At 39.6% G+C, this 20231-nt stretch overlaps 1 protein-coding gene across 4 annotated transcripts; it reads right to left on the bottom strand.

Moving 5' to 3' along the window:
• Positions 1-152: 152 nt before the first annotated feature.
• LOC117318781 (phospholipase A-2-activating protein-like) lies at positions 153-18643 on the bottom strand. Of its 4 annotated transcripts, none has more exons than XM_033873733.1 (9): positions 18497-18643; positions 14731-14924; positions 13489-13590; positions 8617-8736; positions 6302-6605; positions 4354-4514; positions 2711-3012; positions 2481-2652; positions 704-796 (listed from the first exon to the last, which is right to left on the bottom strand). In XM_033873733.1, exons 1-9 carry the CDS (start codon positions 18634-18636, stop codon positions 789-791), a joined length of 1503 nt encoding a protein of 500 aa, XP_033729624.1. In that variant the 5' UTR covers positions 18637-18643; the 3' UTR covers positions 704-788. The 4 variants fall into 4 exon arrangements, with proteins under 4 accessions (XP_033729623.1, XP_033729624.1, XP_033729625.1 ...); XM_033873734.1 differs by having other exon boundaries at positions 2481-2661; positions 2720-3012; XM_033873735.1 differs by having other exon boundaries at positions 2481-2661; positions 2810-3012.
• Positions 18644-20231: the final 1588 nt, after the last annotated feature.

The following is a 20231-nucleotide window of genomic DNA, read 5'->3' as shown; positions in this document are numbered from 1 at the left end:
TTTGGTTTGGTTTATTTTGTTAAAATGTCCTATTAAAAGCCAGGGTTATTTAAGGACGTGCCAGGTTCTGGAGGTGGAAGATAGCCAGAGTACCCAGAGATAAAAAACCACCGGCCTACGATCAGTACCTGGCAACTGCCCCATATAGGTTTCGAATTCGCAACCCAGAGGTGGAGGGCTAGTGATAAAGTGTCGGGACACCTTAATGTGGCCCCTCATCATATGTTGCAAGGGTTAGAGACATAGGGCTCAGTAAGATCAAGTGTCACCTTACCTGTAAAGGGTCAGAGACTTTATCCGAACCAGATCAACTGTCAAATTACCTGTGAATGGGTCAAAGACTTTATCCGAACCAGATCAAGTGTCAACTTACCTGTGAAAGGGTCAGAGACTTGGCGCCCAACCAGATCAAGTGTCAACTTACCTGTAAAGGGTCAGAGACTTGGCGCCCAACCAGATCAAGTGTCAACTTACCTGTGAAAGGGTCAGAGACTTGAGGCCCAACCAGATCAAGTGTCAACTTACCTGTGAAAGGGTCAGAGACTTGGGGCCCAACCAGATCAAGTGTCAACTTACCTGTGAAAGGGTCAGAGACTTGGGGCCCAGCCTGATCAAGTGTAACTCCTTCTGTATTCTCAGTGATGAAGTTGGCCACCTGATCAAGGAACAGCTGACTGAGGTTGTTTTTTTCAAGGAAGCGTTGGGCAGCAAACCAGGGGTCCTCTGACTTGTTGTAAGGAAGTTTGAGGGGTGGCTTCCCTTCCTCGATGTCTACACTAAACACAAAGTCATACTCCTGTCCAACAGAGTAAGTAACAATATATTTTTATACAGCCAACTAAACACTGGAATCACATGAAAATATCTAATATTAGAATCATATGAAAATATTTCCATTATGGAACTGGCTTACTGTACGTGCTAGGTATATGTATATGTAAATTAATATTAACTTTGCATATGTATATATCCTATGAGGTTTTCAACCTTTCTTATATCACCTTGCCCACATATAATGATCCACTGAGATTTTCGACCTTACTAACCTTGCCCACATACAGTGAGGTTTTCGACCTTACTAACCTTGCCCTCGTACAGTGTTTTGCCCGAGATTTTCGACCTTACTAACCTTGCCCTCGTACAGTGTTCCCCTGAGGTTTTCGACCTTACTAACCTTGCCCCCGTACAGTGTTTTCCCCGAGGTTTTTGACCTTACTAACCTTGCCCTCGTACAGTGTTGCCCTGAGGTTTTTGACCTTACTAACCTTGCCTTCGTACAGTGTTGCCCTGAGGTTTTCGACCTTACTTACCTTGCCCTCGTACAGTGTTCCCCTGAGGTTTTCGACCTTACTTACCTTGCCCTCGTACAGTGTTCCCCTGAGGTTTTCGACCTTACTAACCTTGCCTTCGTACAGTGTTGCCCTGAGGTTTTCGACCTTACTAACCTTGCCCTCGTACAGTGTTCCCCTGAGGTTTTCGACCTTACTAACCTTGCCCTCGTACAGTGTTCCCCTGAGGTTTTCGACCTTACTAACCTTGCCCTCGTACAGTGTTCCCCTGAGGTTTTCTACCTTACTTACCTTGCCCTCGTACAGTGTTCCCCTGAGGTTTTCGACCTTACTTACCTTGCCCTCGTCCAGTGTTCCCCTGAGGTTTTCGACCTTACTAACCTTGCCCTCGTACAGTGTTCCCCTGAGGTTTTCGACCTTACTAACCTTGCCTTTGTACAGTGTTCCCCTGAGGTTTTCGACCTTACTAACCTTGCCTTCGTCCAGTGTTCCCCTGAGGTTTTCGACCTTAATAACCTTGCCCTCGTACAGTGTTCCCCTGAGGTTTTCTACCTTACTTACCTTGCCCTCGTACAGTGTTCCCCTGAGGTTTTCGACCTTACTTACCTTGCCCTCGTCCAGTGTTCCCCTGAGGTTTTCGACCTTACTAACCTTGCCCTCGTACAGTGTTCTCCTGAGGTTTTCGACCTTACTAACCTTGCCCTCGTACAGTGTTCCCCTGAGGTTTTCGACCTTACTTACCTTGCCTTCGTACAGTGTTGCCCTGAGGTTTTCGACCTTACTAACCTTGCCCTCGTACAGTGTTCCCCTGAGGTTTTCGACCTTACTAACCTTGCCCTCGTACAATGTTCCCCTGAGGATTTCGACCTTACTAACCTTGCCTTCGTACAATGTTCCCCTGAGGTTTTCGACCTTACTAACCTTGCCTTCGTACAGTGTTCCCCTGAGGATTTCGACCTTACTAACCTTGCCCTTGTACAGTGTTGCCCTGAGGTTTTCGACCTTACTAACCTTGCCCTTGTACAGTGTTGCCCTGAGGTTTTCGCCCTTACTAACCTTGCCTTCGTACAATGTTCCCCTGAGGTTTTCGACCTTACTAACCTTGCCCTCATACAGTGTTCCCCTGAGGTTTTCGACCTTACTAACCTTGCCCTCGTACAGTGTTCCCCTGAGGTTTTCGACCTTACTTACCTTGCCCTCGTACAGTGTTTTCCCCGAGATTTTCGACCTTACAAACCATGCCCTCATACAGTGTTCCCCTGAGGTTTTCGACCTTACTAACCTTGCCCTCGTACAGTGTTCCCCTGAGGTTTTCGACCTTACTAACCTTGCCCTCGTACAGTGTTCCCCTGAGGTTTTCGACCTTACTAACCTTGCCCTCGTACAGTGTTCCCCTGAGGTGTTCCCCTGAGGTTTTCGACCTTACTAACCTTGCCCTTGTACAGTGTTCCCCTGAGGTTTTCGACCTTACTAACCTTGCCCTCGTACAGTGTTCCCCTGAGGTTTTCGACCTTACTAACCTTGCCCTCGTACAGTGTTCCCCTGAGGTTTTCGACCTTACTAACCTTGCCCTCGTACAGTGTTTTCCCCGAGGTTTTCTGTGACCCTCCACTTGATCCTACCACATCCCCAATCTTGGTCCACTTTGTCTGGGCAGCCTCCCAGTGGTAGATCTCCACTTTATCGCCTGTTTTTACCATTTTTGTCTGGCCGTCCTTGTTACCTAGGTGACCACATTTGAGGAAATTTTAGAATATCATAATAATTTATGATCTTGAATGTTTTTAAATGGTGAGAACATCAGTTTTTATAGAATTGGGAATGACTACACAACACTAAATGACAAGTCTTCATCTACCATCTACCAAACTATGGGGAAAAGAAGAATTTGCATAAAAAACTGAGGTGACAAGAGGTTAACACATATAAACAAGAGCTCCGCAAGAGGGAGCATGAAACACACGTCATGCCAACAGTTGAAACACGAGCCAAAAACCTGTAATATATGTAAAACATAATTGCTTCTAGCTAAAGTTGTATTGTGCAAAATCTTGGCGAAAATAAATTGAATAGAAAATAGAAAACTTTTCCACACAATGCCCATATTTGGCAATAAAATGGGCATAAATCTGCTGAATATAATCGTGAAATTCCATAACATGATCCCACTAGAGCTATTGTGCCATAGAATATTTGAAGCAAGTTTCATGAAAATCTGTTGATAAATGAAGGCTACAGAGCAGTACGTAACAAGGAAAAGTTAACGGATGGACGTACAGACTGACGTAGGTACGTACAGTGCACCGTATACCATATCATTAAACCTCATGTTTATAACAGTGCCTGTGATTAGCCGAAACGCATCACGTGGAAGGGGGATAAAAGTACATCATACCTCCCTGGGGCGCGTGAGCCAGGGAGATAAATATCATATCTCCCTGGACTGCGTGCCCCCAATAGCGACCCCCACATTCTGTTGCGAGGAGTGGTCTCCCTTCCAGTTATTTACAAATGACAGACGAACAGAAATGCAAATGTTTTCATGCAGTCGAAGAAACAGAAATAAATAAAATTCTGCAAAACATGATTGCTCAGGACACAAAAATATCAACAAATGTACACGCCAACTGTTTCCAAGAGTTTCTAAAAGAAACTGTCAATAACACCTTGACTTCGAATCGTATCAATTGAGTGACCGGGATAACAGGGGTTTGTGATAAATTTTTGAGTATCATCATTACTGATTATTTTTCGGTATAATAAACAATGTATGGCCCTGGATGCAGGGTAATATGAAGGTTTGTTTACCCTCAGCTGTCATATTTTCCTCGGGCAAGCCCTCGGGAAATATGACACCTTCGGTTAAACAAACCTTAAGCCATAAATGCATAATATGATGTTGACAGGTGTATAAAAAGAGCTGTCAAGTGTTTTATATATAGCTTATAAACCTGTCACACAGTTACCATAAAATGTATAAGATAATCATAAAATACTGATATGTGTAAGATAATCAGACATATCAGAAGTGAAATGCTACATCTATTCCACAGTTTAAATTTACCAGGGTTAAGGAGAGCTTCGGGTCCAGGTAAATCCCGTTTCTGAATCTCCCCTATCTGTGTGGGAACTTCAGCAGAGGCCACCTCAACCTCAAACGCTTTCAGTTGATCAGGGGAGGCAACTCGCTCAGGATGTGTTGTGAACACTCTTACAGCTCCATCACTGAAATATATAGTTTTTTATTAATATTTATCAGATAGAAAACAAATTTACGAGCATGTTACATTGTATTATCATTAAATTATATGGTTAAAAAACTAGATGGGTCAAAGCCACAGGAATACTTCTGTCAGGTACCAAGGAGTTTGCTAAGTGGTGCATTCACGACTTTTCAAAGAGACAAATGTAGGACTGAAACAATTAAAATATATGGTAAATATGAGATTCTAAGCTTCAGATTAAATCTTTTCTGTGTTCTTATATATATTTTTAATGAACAAGTACGTATACAGTTGCATAGGCAAAACACAATTAAGTTTATGTTTTTTGCAAAAATCAAAATACTTAGTTAAATGACTATATTTCTGAAAGAAATTAAACTGACCACCACTTATTCAGAACTTAACCTTCATTTTCTCATCATTCAGCTAAATACCAAATTACAGTTCTATGCCTGTATCTGTTAAAGGTTTAATCAGTGAAACTTAAATTACATACAAAAAAATGACAGCGAGAATGACACTTTATCATCCAAATCAAATAAGAGGCCCATGGGGTCTGTATCGCTCACCTGGTTTGATTAAACCAAATGACAAAATAATGTTCATGTTCAATTCTTTTTATTTGTCAATCTCAGACAATGCTAATACATGGTTATGGTGTGGGGATCCCAATTGCTTTAAAGAAATAAAGTCCAGACTCTCTAAGGGTCTGAAAGACCTCAAGAATTGTTTTAAAAACATCCATTCATAACTTTATGACTAGTAGCGATTTAAAGGAATTACCTCTATTTCCCCTATGGGGCCCCGCCCCTTTGGCCTCTCGGGGGTCAGTCACCATTTATGCAAAATCTGTTCCCCTTCCCCCAAGTATCTTTCAAAATAAATTGCGTTCAAATCCATTCAAAACTTTATAACAAGTAGCGATTTAAAGGAATTATCTCTATTTCTCCTATGGGGCCCTGCTCCTTTGGCCCCCCGGGGGTCAGGGTCACCATTAATGCAAAATCTGTTTCCCTTCCCACAAGGATGTTTCTGACCAAATTGGGTTCAAATCCATTCATAACTTTTTGACTATAGTAGCGATTTGAAGGAATTACCTCTATTTCCCCATTAGGCCCCGCCCCTTTGGCCCCTTGGAGGTCAGAGTCACCATTAATGCAAAATCTGATCTCCTTCCGAAAAAGATGTTTCTGAGCAAATCTGGTCAAAATCTAATAAGAACTTTTTGACTAGTAGCGATTTAAAGGAATTATCTCTATTTCTCCTATGGGGCCCTGCTCCTTTGGCCCCCCGGGGGTCAGGGTCACCATTAATGCAAAATCTGTTTCCCTTCCCACAAGGATGTTTCTGACCAAATTGGGTTCAAATCCATTCATAACTTTTTGACTATAGTAGCGATTTGAAGGAATTACCTCTATTTCCCCATTAGGCCCCGCCCCTCAGGCCCCTTGGGGGTCAGAGTCACCATTAATGCAAAATCTGATCTCCTTCCGAAAAAGATGTTTCTGAGCAAATCTGGTCAAAATCTAATAAGAACTTTTTGACTAGTAGCGATTTGAAGCAAATATTGACCGACGACGGACGGACGACGGATGCTGCGCCATGGCATAACCATAAGCTAAAAAGGCAGTGGCATAATTACTTCCATAATTGGTATCAGAAATCAGCAGGGACTTTGGAGTTTAAAATTCAACTAAACTTCAATACTTATTGATATCTTTATCTTAAATTATTTTTTTTCTTTGTTTTTTTTTTGTGTGGCGTAGATCTTGATTTGCACTAACATACCTTGAACCTGATGCAATATCTCCGTTTGGGAGGGTACACACTGACCAGACCGACATAGAGGGATGAGCGATGGTCTGGGTAACCTTTCCACCTTGCCACACGCGCACTGTTCGATCTTCACCACTGCTAACAAAGTCCTCACCGTTCGGCAGCACACTAATACTGTACACAAAGTTCTCGTGACCATAATATACACCTATACAGTCACCCGTGATGGACCAGTGACGTATCGTGGCGTCATTTGAACAGGACAGGAACTCCGGCTTTTTCAGCACGGCTAGACCTCGTACACAGTCTTCATGTCCTGTGAATTATACACAATTTTAGTAAGTACTTAAAAACATTGCAAGAGTGATCAATACCCAGTAATGCTGATATCTTACTCCCAAAATTTATACTCAAGTGTGAAGAAATCCATATCTGAAATGTAGGCACGGCTAGTTATTTCAGTAAAATATCTACCGTAAATAATCGGGTATAGTGCGCACTCGCGTATAGTGCGCAGGTACGTTTTTGAGGTTCATTTAAAAAAAAAAAAAAAAATTAAATGAATAATTTTTTTTCAGTATTCAACTGCGCGGTAGATGAATTCTAAAGCATAAGATGATAGGAATTTGTAACTTATGAAAGCTTATTTACCACATTTAATTGGAATTACCGGTCAGATTTGACACATTGGATTGACAGGTTGTTTACATTATACCGCGACAGGCCTAGTCAGCTTGCAAATTGTAGCGGTCCCATCTACGATGTTGTACAAACAAAATAATTAATCCTACCCTCAATTACCTTGTGATTTTCACGCAAGTATGATCTTTTGTGGTATTTGTCCATGATATATATATAAAGCTAATTAAGCTCAATTATAACAAGATTGACTAGTAAGCTGAGTATATAGCTACGTAATGTAACACAGGCCGCCATTTTGTGTACAGTACGGAAACAAGTCTGCTGTCGTTGTGCTGGTCACAACTTTTATATCAATGAAATAAACATCTGTAATGGATAAATGTACAGTGCATACGATAAATAAGAGTACCCCGGTAGTTTCCATAGTGAGATTGTATTTTACTGCCGCACGAGATCAAGGCATTAGTGTTACCCGAGCCTGATTGCGCATGCGTGCTGTTACAGCTTCCGTAAATAAACAAGTTAAAAGTTATCAGTTTCTGGCAACACTCTGGATTTATAAGATGATTAATTTAGAAGTATGAAATAACTAAGTACTGCTATATCATTTCAAGTTTTGTTTGATGTTAACTGAGATATTATACATCGTTTTGGACCTGAATACGGGAACATGCTCAAGTGAGATCGTATTTGTACGGAATGTGTGGCTCACGATCAACTAAGATAAATCCACGTGATTGCTGATAAATACACAATTTCAAGGAATTAAACATCAAAATAACTATTCATTTCTTTGGTTATTTGTTAACTATTACTTTCTTAATGCTTTATATGTTATATATATATATATATAGGCCTAAGTATTAAATCAAAATCCTAGCTGCTGTGGAAGGAAACGATCTCAAATCACATTTCATTCTGACTGGCAAAGGCTTGTACTTGCGTATAGTGCGCAGCGGTCTTTTTCACTTGTCAATTTTTGAAAAAAAGTGTGCACTATATGCGAATATTTACGGTATTCAAAAGGAGGACTACAGATTTATCAAACAGAAACCACCAACAGAAGTGCTTTAATTAAAACAGTTAAGATAAAGTTTTTCCTGTACCCACCATGCATAGAATTTGTTTCAGGAGTTCTCCCATAAGATATATACTTCACAGTAAAAGCCCTAACACTGATGTTGAAAATACACGTCGCTCTTAAAGGTTTTCTCAAAATTTGAAAATCTAATGAGATGAAACTAGATTGAATACATGAAATACCAAAGGCACTCCGGGGGATCCCCTCCTCTATAAATATACCTAACACAAAATCAATGTTAAGAACTCCCAACAGTCAAGTGAAACGACTCACTTTCAAGAAAATTGTGATTGTCGACAAACCAATGGAAATAGCCTCAATCGACGGACAGATCATTTTTCTTTAATTTGGTATATGATTCAATGTATATCATGCCGTGGAATTGTCGTTTGGCTTAATATAACACCGGAAAATGATCAAATATCAGTTAGGAAACATACTGATTTCCAAACAATTACCCAGTATTAAAACTAATTATGTCAGACCTTTGAATTCTACTTCCATTCATTTATATATTGAACACCAATGATATAAATGGTGCAGAGATAAATAACAGTGATGTATACTTTCCTTCAACAGTATTAACTGTGAGTAATTACTGTACCTGTAAGGGTCTTTTCACACTTGCCGGCCTTCCACACTTTGATAGTTTTATCAGCCGACCCAGTCAACATATATCCTTGTTCCGGGAGTATAGCCACTGCCCACACTGCAGATTCGTGACCTAAAATCATTGTTAATATCAGCAATCATTTCTTCCTGGCTAATATACACTTCAATCAATAAAACAGTAAAGAGAATACATATAAAACCAAGAAATATAAATAAACAAGAGGCCCAGGGGCCTTAACGGTCATCTGACTCTAAATTAAAGACCCTTATAATATTGTAGTATGCATTCTCTGCAGGTTTAGTGGCACTGTTGGCCATGGCGGCCATCTTGGATTTCTGACCTACCTTCAAAATAATAACACTTGGCCATGACCATCTCAGGATCATTTCTGGTAAGTTAGAGCCAAATCCCACGGGTGGAATTTGAGAAGAAGTTTGAAATACGTGTTGTTCAGGAAAAACATGATTGCGCAATCATGTTACATAATGGCTGCCGTGGCTGCCCTTTCAAAGTTTTTACGAGGCCGAAAAATAACAACACTTTGTTGGCTCCCCTTCCTTAACATCCTCACCAATTTCCAGCTCAATCGCACCAGTGGAACTGGAGAAGAAGTTTAAAATGTGTTTTTCAAGATGGCTGCCATGGCGGCCATCTTGGATTTCTGACTGACCCGATAAATAACAAAACTTGGCCAGGAACATCTCAGGATCATTTCTGGTAAGTTAAAGCCGAATCCCACTGGTGGAATTTGAGAAGAAGTTTGAAATAGGTGTTGTTCAGGAAAACCATGATTGCGCAATCATTTTACAAAATGGCCACCATGGCTGCCATGTCAAAGTTTTTACGAGGCCAAAAAATAACAACACTTTGTTGCCTCTCTTTCCTTACCATCCTCACCAATTTCCAGCTCAATGGCACCAGTGGAACTGGAGAAGAAGTTTAAAATGTGTTTTTCAAGATGGTTGCCATGACGGCCATCTTGGATTTCTGATCGACTTGAAAAATAACAACACTTGGTCAGGACTATCTCAGGATCATTTCTGGTAAGTAAGAGCTCAATCCCACTGATGGAATTTGAGAAGAAGTTTGAAATAGGTGTTGCTCAGAAGAACCATGATTGCGCAATCATGTTACAAAATGGCTGCCGTGGCTGCAATGTCGAAGTTTTTACGAAGCCGAAAAATAACAACACTTTATTGGCTCTCCTTCCTTAACATCCTCACCAATTTCCAGCTCAATCGCACCAGTGGAACTGGAGAAGAAGTTTAAAATGTGTTTTTCAAGATGGTTGCCATGGCGGCCATCTTGGATTTCTGACCGACTTGAAAAATAACAACACTTGGTCAGGACCATCCCAGGATCATTTCAGGCAAGTTTCAGCTCAATCTCACCAGTGGAACTTGAGAAGAAGTTTCAAATGTGTTTTCAAAATGGTGGCCATGGCGGCCATCTTGGATTTCAGACTGACCCGAAAAATAACAACACTTGGTCAGGACCATCCAAGCATCATTTCAGGCAAGTTTCAGCTCAATCCCACTGGTGGAACTTGAGAAGAAGTTTGAAATGTGAAAAGTTTACGCACGGCGGACGGCGCACGGCGCACGGCGGACAGCGCACGACGACGGACGAAACATGATGACTATAGGTCATCCTGACCCTTCGGGTCAGATGACCTAACAAAGACCATTTTTGTAGCTATGCGGACTATAGCATATCAGACAAGAGGCCCAGGGGCCTTAACGGTCATCTGACTCTAAATTAAAACCCTTATATTATTGTAGTATGCATTCTCTGTAGCAAGTATATAGTGGCACTGTTGGCCATGGTGGCCATCTTGGATATCTGACCGACCCAATCAATAATAACACTTGATCTGGACCATCTAAGGATCATTTCTGGTAAGTTAGAGCTGAATCCCACCAGTGGAATTTGAGAAGAAGTTTGAAATAGGTGTTGTTCAGGAAAACCATGATTGCGCAATCATGTTACAAAATGGCCGCCATTGCTGCCATGCCAAAGTTTTTACAAGGCCGAAAAAATAGCAACACTTTGTTGGCACTCCTTCCTTAACATCCTCACCAATTTCAAGCTCAATGGCACCAGTGGAACTGGAGAAGAAGTTTAAAATGTGTTTTTTAAGATGGCGGATATGGCGGCCATCTTGCATTTCAGACCAATCTAAAAAATAACAACACTTAGTCGTGATCATCTCAGGAACATTTCAGGCAAGTTTCAGCCCAACAGCACTGGTGGAACTTGAGAAGAAGTTTAAAATGTGTTTTCAAAATGGCGGCTATGGGGGCCATCTTGGATTTCGGACCGACCCGAAAAATAACAACACTTGGTCGGGATCATATCAGGATCATTTCAGGCAAGTTTCAGCTCAATAGCACTGCTGGAACTTGGGAAGAAGTTTAAAATGTGTTTTTCAAGATGGCGCCTATGGCGGCCATCTTGGATTTCGGACCGACCCGAAAAATAACAACACTTGGTCGGGATCATCTCAGGATCATTTCTGGCAAGTTTCAGCCCAACAGCCCTGGTGGAACTTGAGAAGAAGTTTAAAATAAGTTTTTCAAGATGGCGGCTATGGCGGCCATCTTGGATTTCGGACGGACCCGAAAAACAACAACACTTGGTCGGGATCATATCAGGATCATTTCAGGCCAGTTTCAGCTCAATAGCACTGGTGGAACCTGAAAAGATGTTTAAAATGTGTTTTTCAAGATGGCGGCTATGGCGGCCATCTTGGATTTTGGACCGACCCGAAAAATAACAACACTTGGTCGGGATCATCTCAGGATCATTTCAGGCAAGTTTCAGCTCAAAAGCACTGCTGGAACTTGAGAAGAAGTTTAAAATGTGTTGTTCAAGATGGCGGCTATGGTGGCCATCTTGGATTTTGGACTGACCCGAAAAATAACAACACTTGGTCGGGATCATATCAGGATCATTTCAGGCAAGTTTCATCTCAATAGCACCAGTGGAACTTGAGAAGAAGTTTAAAATGTGTTTTTCAAGATGGCGGCCATCTTGGATTTCGGACCGACCCGAAAAATAACAACACTTGGTCGGAATCATCTCAGGATCATTTCAGGCAAGTTTCAGCTCAATAGCACTGGTGGAACTTGAGAAGAAGTTTAAAATGTGTTTTTCAAGATGGCGGCTATGGCGGCCATCTTGGATTTTGGACCGACCTGAAAAATAACAACACTTGGTCGGGATCATCTCAGGATCATTTCTGGCAAGTTTCAGCCCAACAGCCCTGGTGGAACTTGAGAAGAAGTTTAAAATAAGTTTTTCAAGATGGCGGCTATGGCGGCCATCTTGGATTTCGGACGGACCCAAAAAATAACAACACTTGGTCGGGATCATATCAGGATCATTTCAGGCCAGTTTCAGCTCAATAGCACTGGTGGAACCTGAAAAGAAGTTTAAAATGTGTTTTTCAAGATGGCGGCTATGGCGGCCATCTTGGATTTTGGACCGACCCGAAAAATAACAACACTTGGTCGGGATCATCTCAGGATCATTTCAGGCAAGTTTCAGCTCAAAAGCACTGGTGGAACTTGAGAAGAAGTTTAAAATGTGTTGTTCAAGATGGCGGCTATGGTGGCCATCTTGGATTTTGGACCGACCCGAAAAATAACAACACTTGGTCGGGATCATATCAGGATCATTTCAGGCAAGTTTCATCTCAATAGCACCAGTGGAACTTGAGAAGAAGTTTAAAATGTGTTTTTCAAGATGGCGGCTATGGCGGCCATCTTGGATCATCTCAGGATCATTTCAGGCAAGTTTCAGCTCAATAGCACTGGTGGAACTTGAGAAGAAGTTTAAAATGTGTTTTTCAAGATGGCGGCTATGGCGGCCATCTTGGATTTCGGACGGACCCGAAAAATAACAACACTTGGTCGGGATCATCTCAGGATCATTTCAGGCAAGTTTCAGCTCAACAGCACTGGTGGAACTTGAGAAGAAGTTTAAAATGTGTTTTTCAAGATGGCGGCTATGGCGGCCATCTTGGATTTTGGACTGACCCGAAAAATAACAACACTTGGTCGGGATCATCTCAGGATCATTTCTGGCAAGTTTCAGCCCAACAGCACTGGTGGAACTTGAGAAGAAGTTTAAAATGTGTTTTCAAAATGGCGGCCATCTTGGATTTCGGACTGACCCGAAAAATAACAACACTTGGTCAGGACCATCTATGGATCATTTCAGGCAAGTTTCAGCTTAATCCCACTGGTGGAACTTGAGAAGAAGATTGAAATGTGAAAAGTTTATGGACGGCGGACGGCGGACGGCGCACGGCGCACGGCGGACGACGACGGACGAAGCATGATGGCTATAGGTCATCCTGACCCTTCGGGTCAGATGACCTAATAAAGATATCTGTTTATTAGAAAACATTTTTTGTTCAAATAAATGCATACAAAATTAAATTTTTAATTTTATCTCTATTATAAGGTGATATATTTAAAAAAAATCACAGGGATTTTCTAGAATCGCTCAACTGGGTCAAGTGTCCATTGAATTGGGAAGTTCTACGCGACAAAAGATGACATTGGGAAAATGTAAAATTCAAACAAATTTCAGTTTTTCTGCGATGAATATTGATATTATTTTTGATTTCATTTTGTTATTTTCAAAAGTACTGTACGCAGTGTCTTAGTAGATAAAACTTACTTAATCATTCAAAAGTGACTTCAAAATTGAAAAACTTTTCAATGGCAAATTGAGAATTTTTTTGGGGGAATGGGTCCTTTTAACGGACCCTGTTTCTATTGTAGGAAAATCCCTGGATCATATAATGTTGTGAAAATTGGGATTCAAATAATTTCTTGTCAAATGAATGATTACCTTCTAAAGTCATCACACATTTTTTGTTGAGCCAGACCTTAGCTGTTTTATCCCAGGAACCACTCAGTAAGGTCCCAAACTTCCCAGCGGCCAGTGAACAAACTGTTTAAAAACAAGAATAGTTGATCAATGTAAATATCACATCACATATCTTTATATTTCAATAAATACAAAAATTGGAAAAGTTAACTTTGAAACAAGAGGTCTAATGGCCATTATGGGTATGCCTCGCTAACCCAGTATTCAAGGCTTTGACGATTCTCTGTGTTTTAGTTAATCAAAGAAAGTTGTTGGAGTACAAACTGATTGGGAAAGGGAAACTGAGGTGCAGTTTGTGTTATCAAGGGAACCGTATGTTGTCCAAGTTGTTCAAGAGTTTTAAAGAATTTGATTCCTAGCTAAAGCTGTGATGATGAACAAGATATGAATTCCTCCCATTACTTCACAGGGTTATCCGGTGGTTGCTAGGGAAAAGATCAATTGATCTTACACAGGGTGGGTAAAGACGGCCGTCACGCGCTATACGACGCAATAACGTAACGTCATCATTTTACGGTGAGTAACCAAGTCGTAAATGATGACGTCATCAATTTTGACGCACATTCCAAAGAGCATTGAAGATGGCGCGATGTCAAACTTTCATAAAAACTTACGTTTGGTTGCAAGTATGTGGGAAAAATAATCAATCATGGGTCTGTTCCGTGAACAAGGATATCTCCACCCTGGTGTACTCGGCAAGCCTCCTGCTGGCCAGCCAAACTCTTACACTCGGGTTGAGATATCCCTGTCCACAGAACAGACCCATGATAGATTAAATTATTCTTTTTCTCAAACTTTGTCAGCCGTGTCATACAAGGAACCTACCAGTCAAATATCTTCATTTTAGGCATTTTGGTGAATCAGAAGAAGCAGTTTTCAGGGTTTTAATAAATTCACCAGGCACTGTGACCTCAATGTGGGTAAAATTGAAAGTCATTTCTGATTACAAACAGTGCCAGACTCGATCAGATTAATCCACCTGCTGAATATGCCTTAGCAGAGGTTTGAAAATTATCCTTTCTATACAACTGTAGGTCTGAATAGCCAAACAAAAAGTATGATTTGCATTGCCCATAACCTGATGATGCGGACCATAAATAATGGGCTAAAAATAGACTTTGGAACTAAAAAACATTCTATTGCATTACTGTCACTGTGCTTTGTATCAAACGGGAAATAAAAACATTTTGCAAAATTGTTTACCAGTGTTTGAGTGTCCAGTAAGTTTATAAATTGGTTCTGGTGAATCCAGGGTATATGCCAGTATAGTCGAGTCGTTACTTCCTGTTAGTATCAGACCGTGGGAGTACGTTCCGTCTGGTGGCATGTAACATACGGCCGAAATAAAGTTGGTATGTCCGCTCATCACAAGACCTTCTCGGAATCCTTGGTCTGACCTGACAAAGGAAAACAGTAAAGTGATCATATCAGACTATCAGTAAGGATTTTAAAACACTTAGACCTATTTTAAATAAAAAATTAGATTTAACAAAATTATGAAATGTGAGTGTAAAACAGCGAGCTCAACACAGTGGTTCTAATCGATGGGCTGATTTTTCATTGGAGTGTTGTTGACATGTTTCGGATATGGGTCATCAAAAACAACAATCATTTATAGTGATCATGATGTCTTATATACATGTGTAAACATCAGAAACTGATGATGTCATCAGCGAGTACACAAAACAATGAAATGTTGCATGGTTAGTGATTTCATAAATTATCTTTTTGGTGTGTATATAATGTATTTGTATAGAGCTTTTATTAACACTAATTAAGGAGCAGATATGTTAATTAAATTACAAATGTGATATTCAATCCCTGTGTTCTCTACAAAACCATTACTCTTCCTTCAAGATCATGGAAATAAACAATATAAAATCATTGTTCTTTTAGTCATAGACTGTAAACTTTTCTAAGACCATGGTGGGTTCATTTCACTCTGAAGGAAAGTCCTTAATGGATGCTGAGAATTGGCGCACCACACACCAGTCTACTATGCTGAGTCAATATATATATTGTAGTAGTGCTGGGAATCGCCATGATATTGAAGATCGATTCTCGGGCTGTCAAGATTGATCGATAATCGATTATCGGCTGGAAATGGTTTTTAATTAGGTCCGACCATGTGTTAAATAAATTCTGGAAAGTCCGGATTGTGTCATATATTAGCAAATTAGTATAGCCTTGTACAAAACGCTGTACCGACCACGATTACATAAGGTAGCTACAACGCTTGAATGCCGGCGTGGTTCAAGCGAGACATAACAAGAACAAGCGAAATGGATGTTTTATTTTGGTTTATTGAAAATAAAAGCATTCATAACAACAGTACGTATCTGAATAACTTCAGCCATTCAAATAAGAAACATATGAAACGATCTATTCATAGCCAAATTTCACAATCGATCTTTTAAGTGCAAAATCGATTATCGAATCGATCTTCGGTCCAACTCGATTTAATCGATGTTTCCGGTTATCGGTACACCACTAATATTTACTACTGATCAGCTGGAAGTATCACATGGTGAGAGTCTCATTCTTGAAATACCGAAATAGCTGCCAAAATTTAACAAAGAAATATAGATGAAGTACAGTGTATATTTCCAAAATACTTAACTCAGTATTAAGACTGAAAAATTTCACCCATGGAATAATTGGTCTAAAGCTTCATATCTACTTCAGGACATTAAGAATTCTTAAAACGATGAAAGGCTCGAGCTCCTGTAATATTACATCCTAATATAATAATTGGCAAATATCTAAAATCTGACATTTTTCAGTTATCAGCACACGTACACTCACTGTGTTTAAAACAGTTTGCTGATTACGACACGTACAGCATTGGTTTAATGGTTTGCCTGGAAAATTGAGAATTTTAAGAGCATTTAAACTGTAAAATTAGAAGGAAATGGGGCTTATCACACAAAATATGAGATTTAAAGATTTTGCGAATTTTGATGACTATTTAGCTATTGTTGTAGCAGAAAAGTATTTGACAATTTTGACAGTCTTTTCTGGTCACACATGTTGAATACTTTCCCGCTACAACAGTAGTTATATATATGCACACTTGGGAATGGGGGCTGACAGAAAATACAAAGCATGGCTTTGGGGAAGTCAAAGCGAACATGACGTTGGTACTAAAACAAGTGCAATCAATGATTGCGAAAGGTCACAGGCAGCAGCAATGACTCTTTGCATTCATTTTTTATGTCACATAATATCGCTCCTAGACCTCAAATGGATGTATAAACCAAATAAGAAGGGTGTGGACTTAAAAGCTTTTCAAAACTAACCCCCAAAATCTTTAAAGTGAGTTTTTGTGTCAAAAAAAGTAAGTCCACTAAATAGTAAAATGCCAAAATGCCAATTTTTTTTCTGCATGATTTGCCACAGCATCACTCCTGGATCTCTAATGAATGTATAAACCAAATTAGAAGGGTGATAGGTGTACATGTATACTTTTGGACTTACCCCCAAAACTTTAAAGTGAGTTTTGGTGCAAAAAAAGTTAAGTCCACAAAATGGTAAAATGCGAAAAAGTCACATTTTTTTTCTGCATAATTTTGCCATAACATCACTCCTAGACCTCTAATGAATGTATAAACCAACTTAGAAGGGCATGAGGTGTATACTTTTGGACTTACAAGCTTTCCAAAAACTTACTCCCAAAACTTTAAAGTTTTGGGGTGGGACGCTAAAAGACCAAAATTTGGATAGTAATGTTGGTGACTTCAGAAAAAGCGGGGTTACGTAATTATGCACACTTTGGTTATGTATTTAAATACATTTCTATAAAATTTAGTTTCAAATCAAGAAAGAGTACCTTGCATTTTAAGATGTACAAATGCTTCTTAACATGCAATTGCAAGCTGATAGTGTGTAGTCTGATGTGCGAATACACATATCACTGTACATTGGAGCTGTTAATTGTTAACTTGTCTATATTTCTGTGTCTGAAGAATTGAACTTCTTTAATTTCATTGATAAAAATAATTTTAAACCATTTGGAGACAAACAATATCCTAAACTAAGATTAAGATCAATGCTTTCATAAAATAATCTTTCAAAAACAAACAAAAATTGTAACATTGAAACTGTCAATTTACCTCCATTTCTGCTTTATATATAAGTAAATTAAGTAAATGGCAGCTCCCTGCGGAGGTAATGTAAACAAGGCAACGAAAGTGACGGATTGTCTGCAAATCAATGCTGACATTAGTTATACTTGATGGATTTGTATTCATTTCTATTATATTCCGATCAAATGAAACTTTCCCTAAACATTTGCAAATGCACATCCCAATCAACAATTGGGATTATTGTGTGATATATTAAAAAAGGCAGAAAGTACAACCAAAGTCTGGCATTAATCACCACACAAACAAAAAGCAGTCCTCAGTCACATTGAGGGAAAAAACACCCAAAAAATCGTCTGGTGTACGAACTTACATACTGTGGGAAATTGCGTACAATTGCTCGAGTCTCAATGGTATATAACTGATCCGTGGATCATAAGATCTGCTGCAAGGAATTAAACAGTAAATGTATTGGTTTACATTTCTGGATCAGATCCCTAAACATGGATCGATTTTGTCAAACATCTACCTCTTGGTAGATTCAGCACAGTGGTAAATAGCCAACAGACGAAACGTACTACCCTGCCATTTTACTGGGGAACTATTAATTTTTGAAACATGATAGGCCTACCAAGGGCAAGGCGATGATGTCTTCGTCGATTTGGACGTCTCGAAGAAGTAACAAACTAATCATATACGTATAAGAGGTCTTAGTCAGCTTGATTGCATTGACGGATCTGTTATAAAGCTTATGTTAAAAGTGTTTCGTCATGTTGAACTTCTAGGGCAGGCTACCCATGACAAAGCGAAAGTGAACAAGTTCGTGGCAACTACACGTCAAGATAAAACAAATGTCGAAAAAATACGACACAAACACGATAACCTACTCATTTGGTACCCAAACTTTAGCTGTGACGTCTCGGGACCCAGATAGTATCGATCCATTTGGTAAAATGCCTGACGCAACCGCACGAACGTCTTTTTGGTGACCCGCCAAACTACAGCGAAGTTTGTAGCGCGCAGCCATTTTTGTTGTATTGCCGGCCGGGAATAAGACCGGAAGCAGCTGTGATTGGTTAAAATTTATACATAAATACTAACTTATTCTAATTTGTATGATAGCAGTGTGAAACTAAAAATGTGAATATATGGTGACATGTATCATATTTTCATTGACTATCTATGGGAAATAATTAAAGTATGGGGAACTGGTGTAAGTGCACATATCTAAAGATAGTTTCCCGCCAAAAATTTGAAGGTCTCTTCAGCAGCATAGTTTTGACTTAAACACCGACATTGATACTATTCGACGTCTTATAAGTTCCTGTCTCAAATCATATAAGCACATTTGTTTTTTGCGTCCTCTTATTTAACTACATATTTTATGGACTCGTATAATATGAATGAAGGCAAAGCCTGATAGAAAGCAGGATGGGACATGAGAATTTGTAATAGTCCATTTCCCCCAAATGTCAGACACAGTTGATCATTGTCTGCTTTCAAAAATGCCATTTATAACACAAGACTTTCACCAGGCTTTCCTTTCACTGTAATACTGTGACGAGCACATGGTCCGTCCCAAGTTTCTGTCTTTATTGCCTGGTTTGCTTTTGTTTTCTGGCAATTGGACAAACAAATGTAAACATCAGAATGGAATCAGTATTATTTTTGATTTAAACATATGTAACGTCCGCTCTCCATAAACACGGGACGTGAAAGTTCTTTTTGGGATGGTTGTGGTGCGATTTCAACACAGGATATAAAGTTTACTTATATTTATTAATCCACAGGAAAATCCCGAAGTTACATGTATCATTTAATCCAATGAAGTTTCATCCATCTTCCACACACTCACCGGCGCATTCACATTTAACAGTTCACACATTTAAATAAATCTAAGTCTACATATTTACATCCAAACGGCACTCAGGTCCGTTTAGTCTGAAAACTACTGGAGAACTCCGTATGCAAAACGCCCAAGTCTTTATATATCCCCTGAGAGTTAATTAATATGTATTATTTTGAAGATGTGATCAATTGACCAATCCTGACCTTTACCCCGAAGTATGGGCAACTCTAAACTCCTATAATGTCATTTCTAGGCACTGACCACTGGTCCCACGGACCGTTGCAACATATTAATGACTGACTTTCAGGTACTACCGTTCGGTTATTAAACCTAAAACGGGTAAATTAACTACTTATCTAAGGGAAGCAACTCGAATAGATTTAGCTGACTACAGCGTATACATAGGCTTTCTACTCTTGGTAACTTTGAACACATCACATATAAAACTTGTCTTTAAATAAAACGTACTACTTAACTCTTAAATATCTCTAATGACACCTGATACAACCTATCTATTTCCTAATTCACTAAACATATTTATTACCCCAAAGTTGAGCAGAGGATTAGGCACAAGTTTTTCCAACTTATCATCGCCTTTTTCTCTAATACAGTTCATATATTGATATTTACATGATGACATGTATTATTTACAGATTATTTATCTCTACGGCTATGTTCAATAACATTTAACAGGGTCGTGCGCTTGTCTAATGGCATCGCCCAATGAATTCACAACAAGAAAGCTTGTATACATCAAAATAGCGTTGAAGAAG

Source organism: Pecten maximus, unplaced genomic scaffold, assembly GCF_902652985.1.
Source record: "Pecten maximus unplaced genomic scaffold, xPecMax1.1, whole genome shotgun sequence".
NCBI lineage: Eukaryota > Metazoa > Mollusca > Bivalvia > Pectinida > Pectinidae > Pecten > Pecten maximus.
This window is presented reverse-complemented; position numbering and strand designations above follow the sequence as displayed.

What these genes read in the sequence shown, in the direction of transcription:
- LOC117318781 (XM_033873732.1), bottom strand. Translation starts at nt 18,636, where the DNA reads ATGGCTGCGCGCTACAAACTTCGCTGTAGTTTGGCGGGTCACCAAAAA. An exon ending in GTGTGAAAAGACCCTTACAG is followed by an intron (nt 6,606 to 8,616) that starts GTACAGTAATTA and finishes TATAATTCACAG; the next exon opens with GACATGAAGACTGTGTACGA. An exon ending in AAACACTGTACGAGGGCAAG is followed by an intron (nt 797 to 2,854) that starts GTTAGTAAGGTC and finishes TCTGTTGGACAG; the next exon opens with GAGTATGACTTTGTGTTTAG.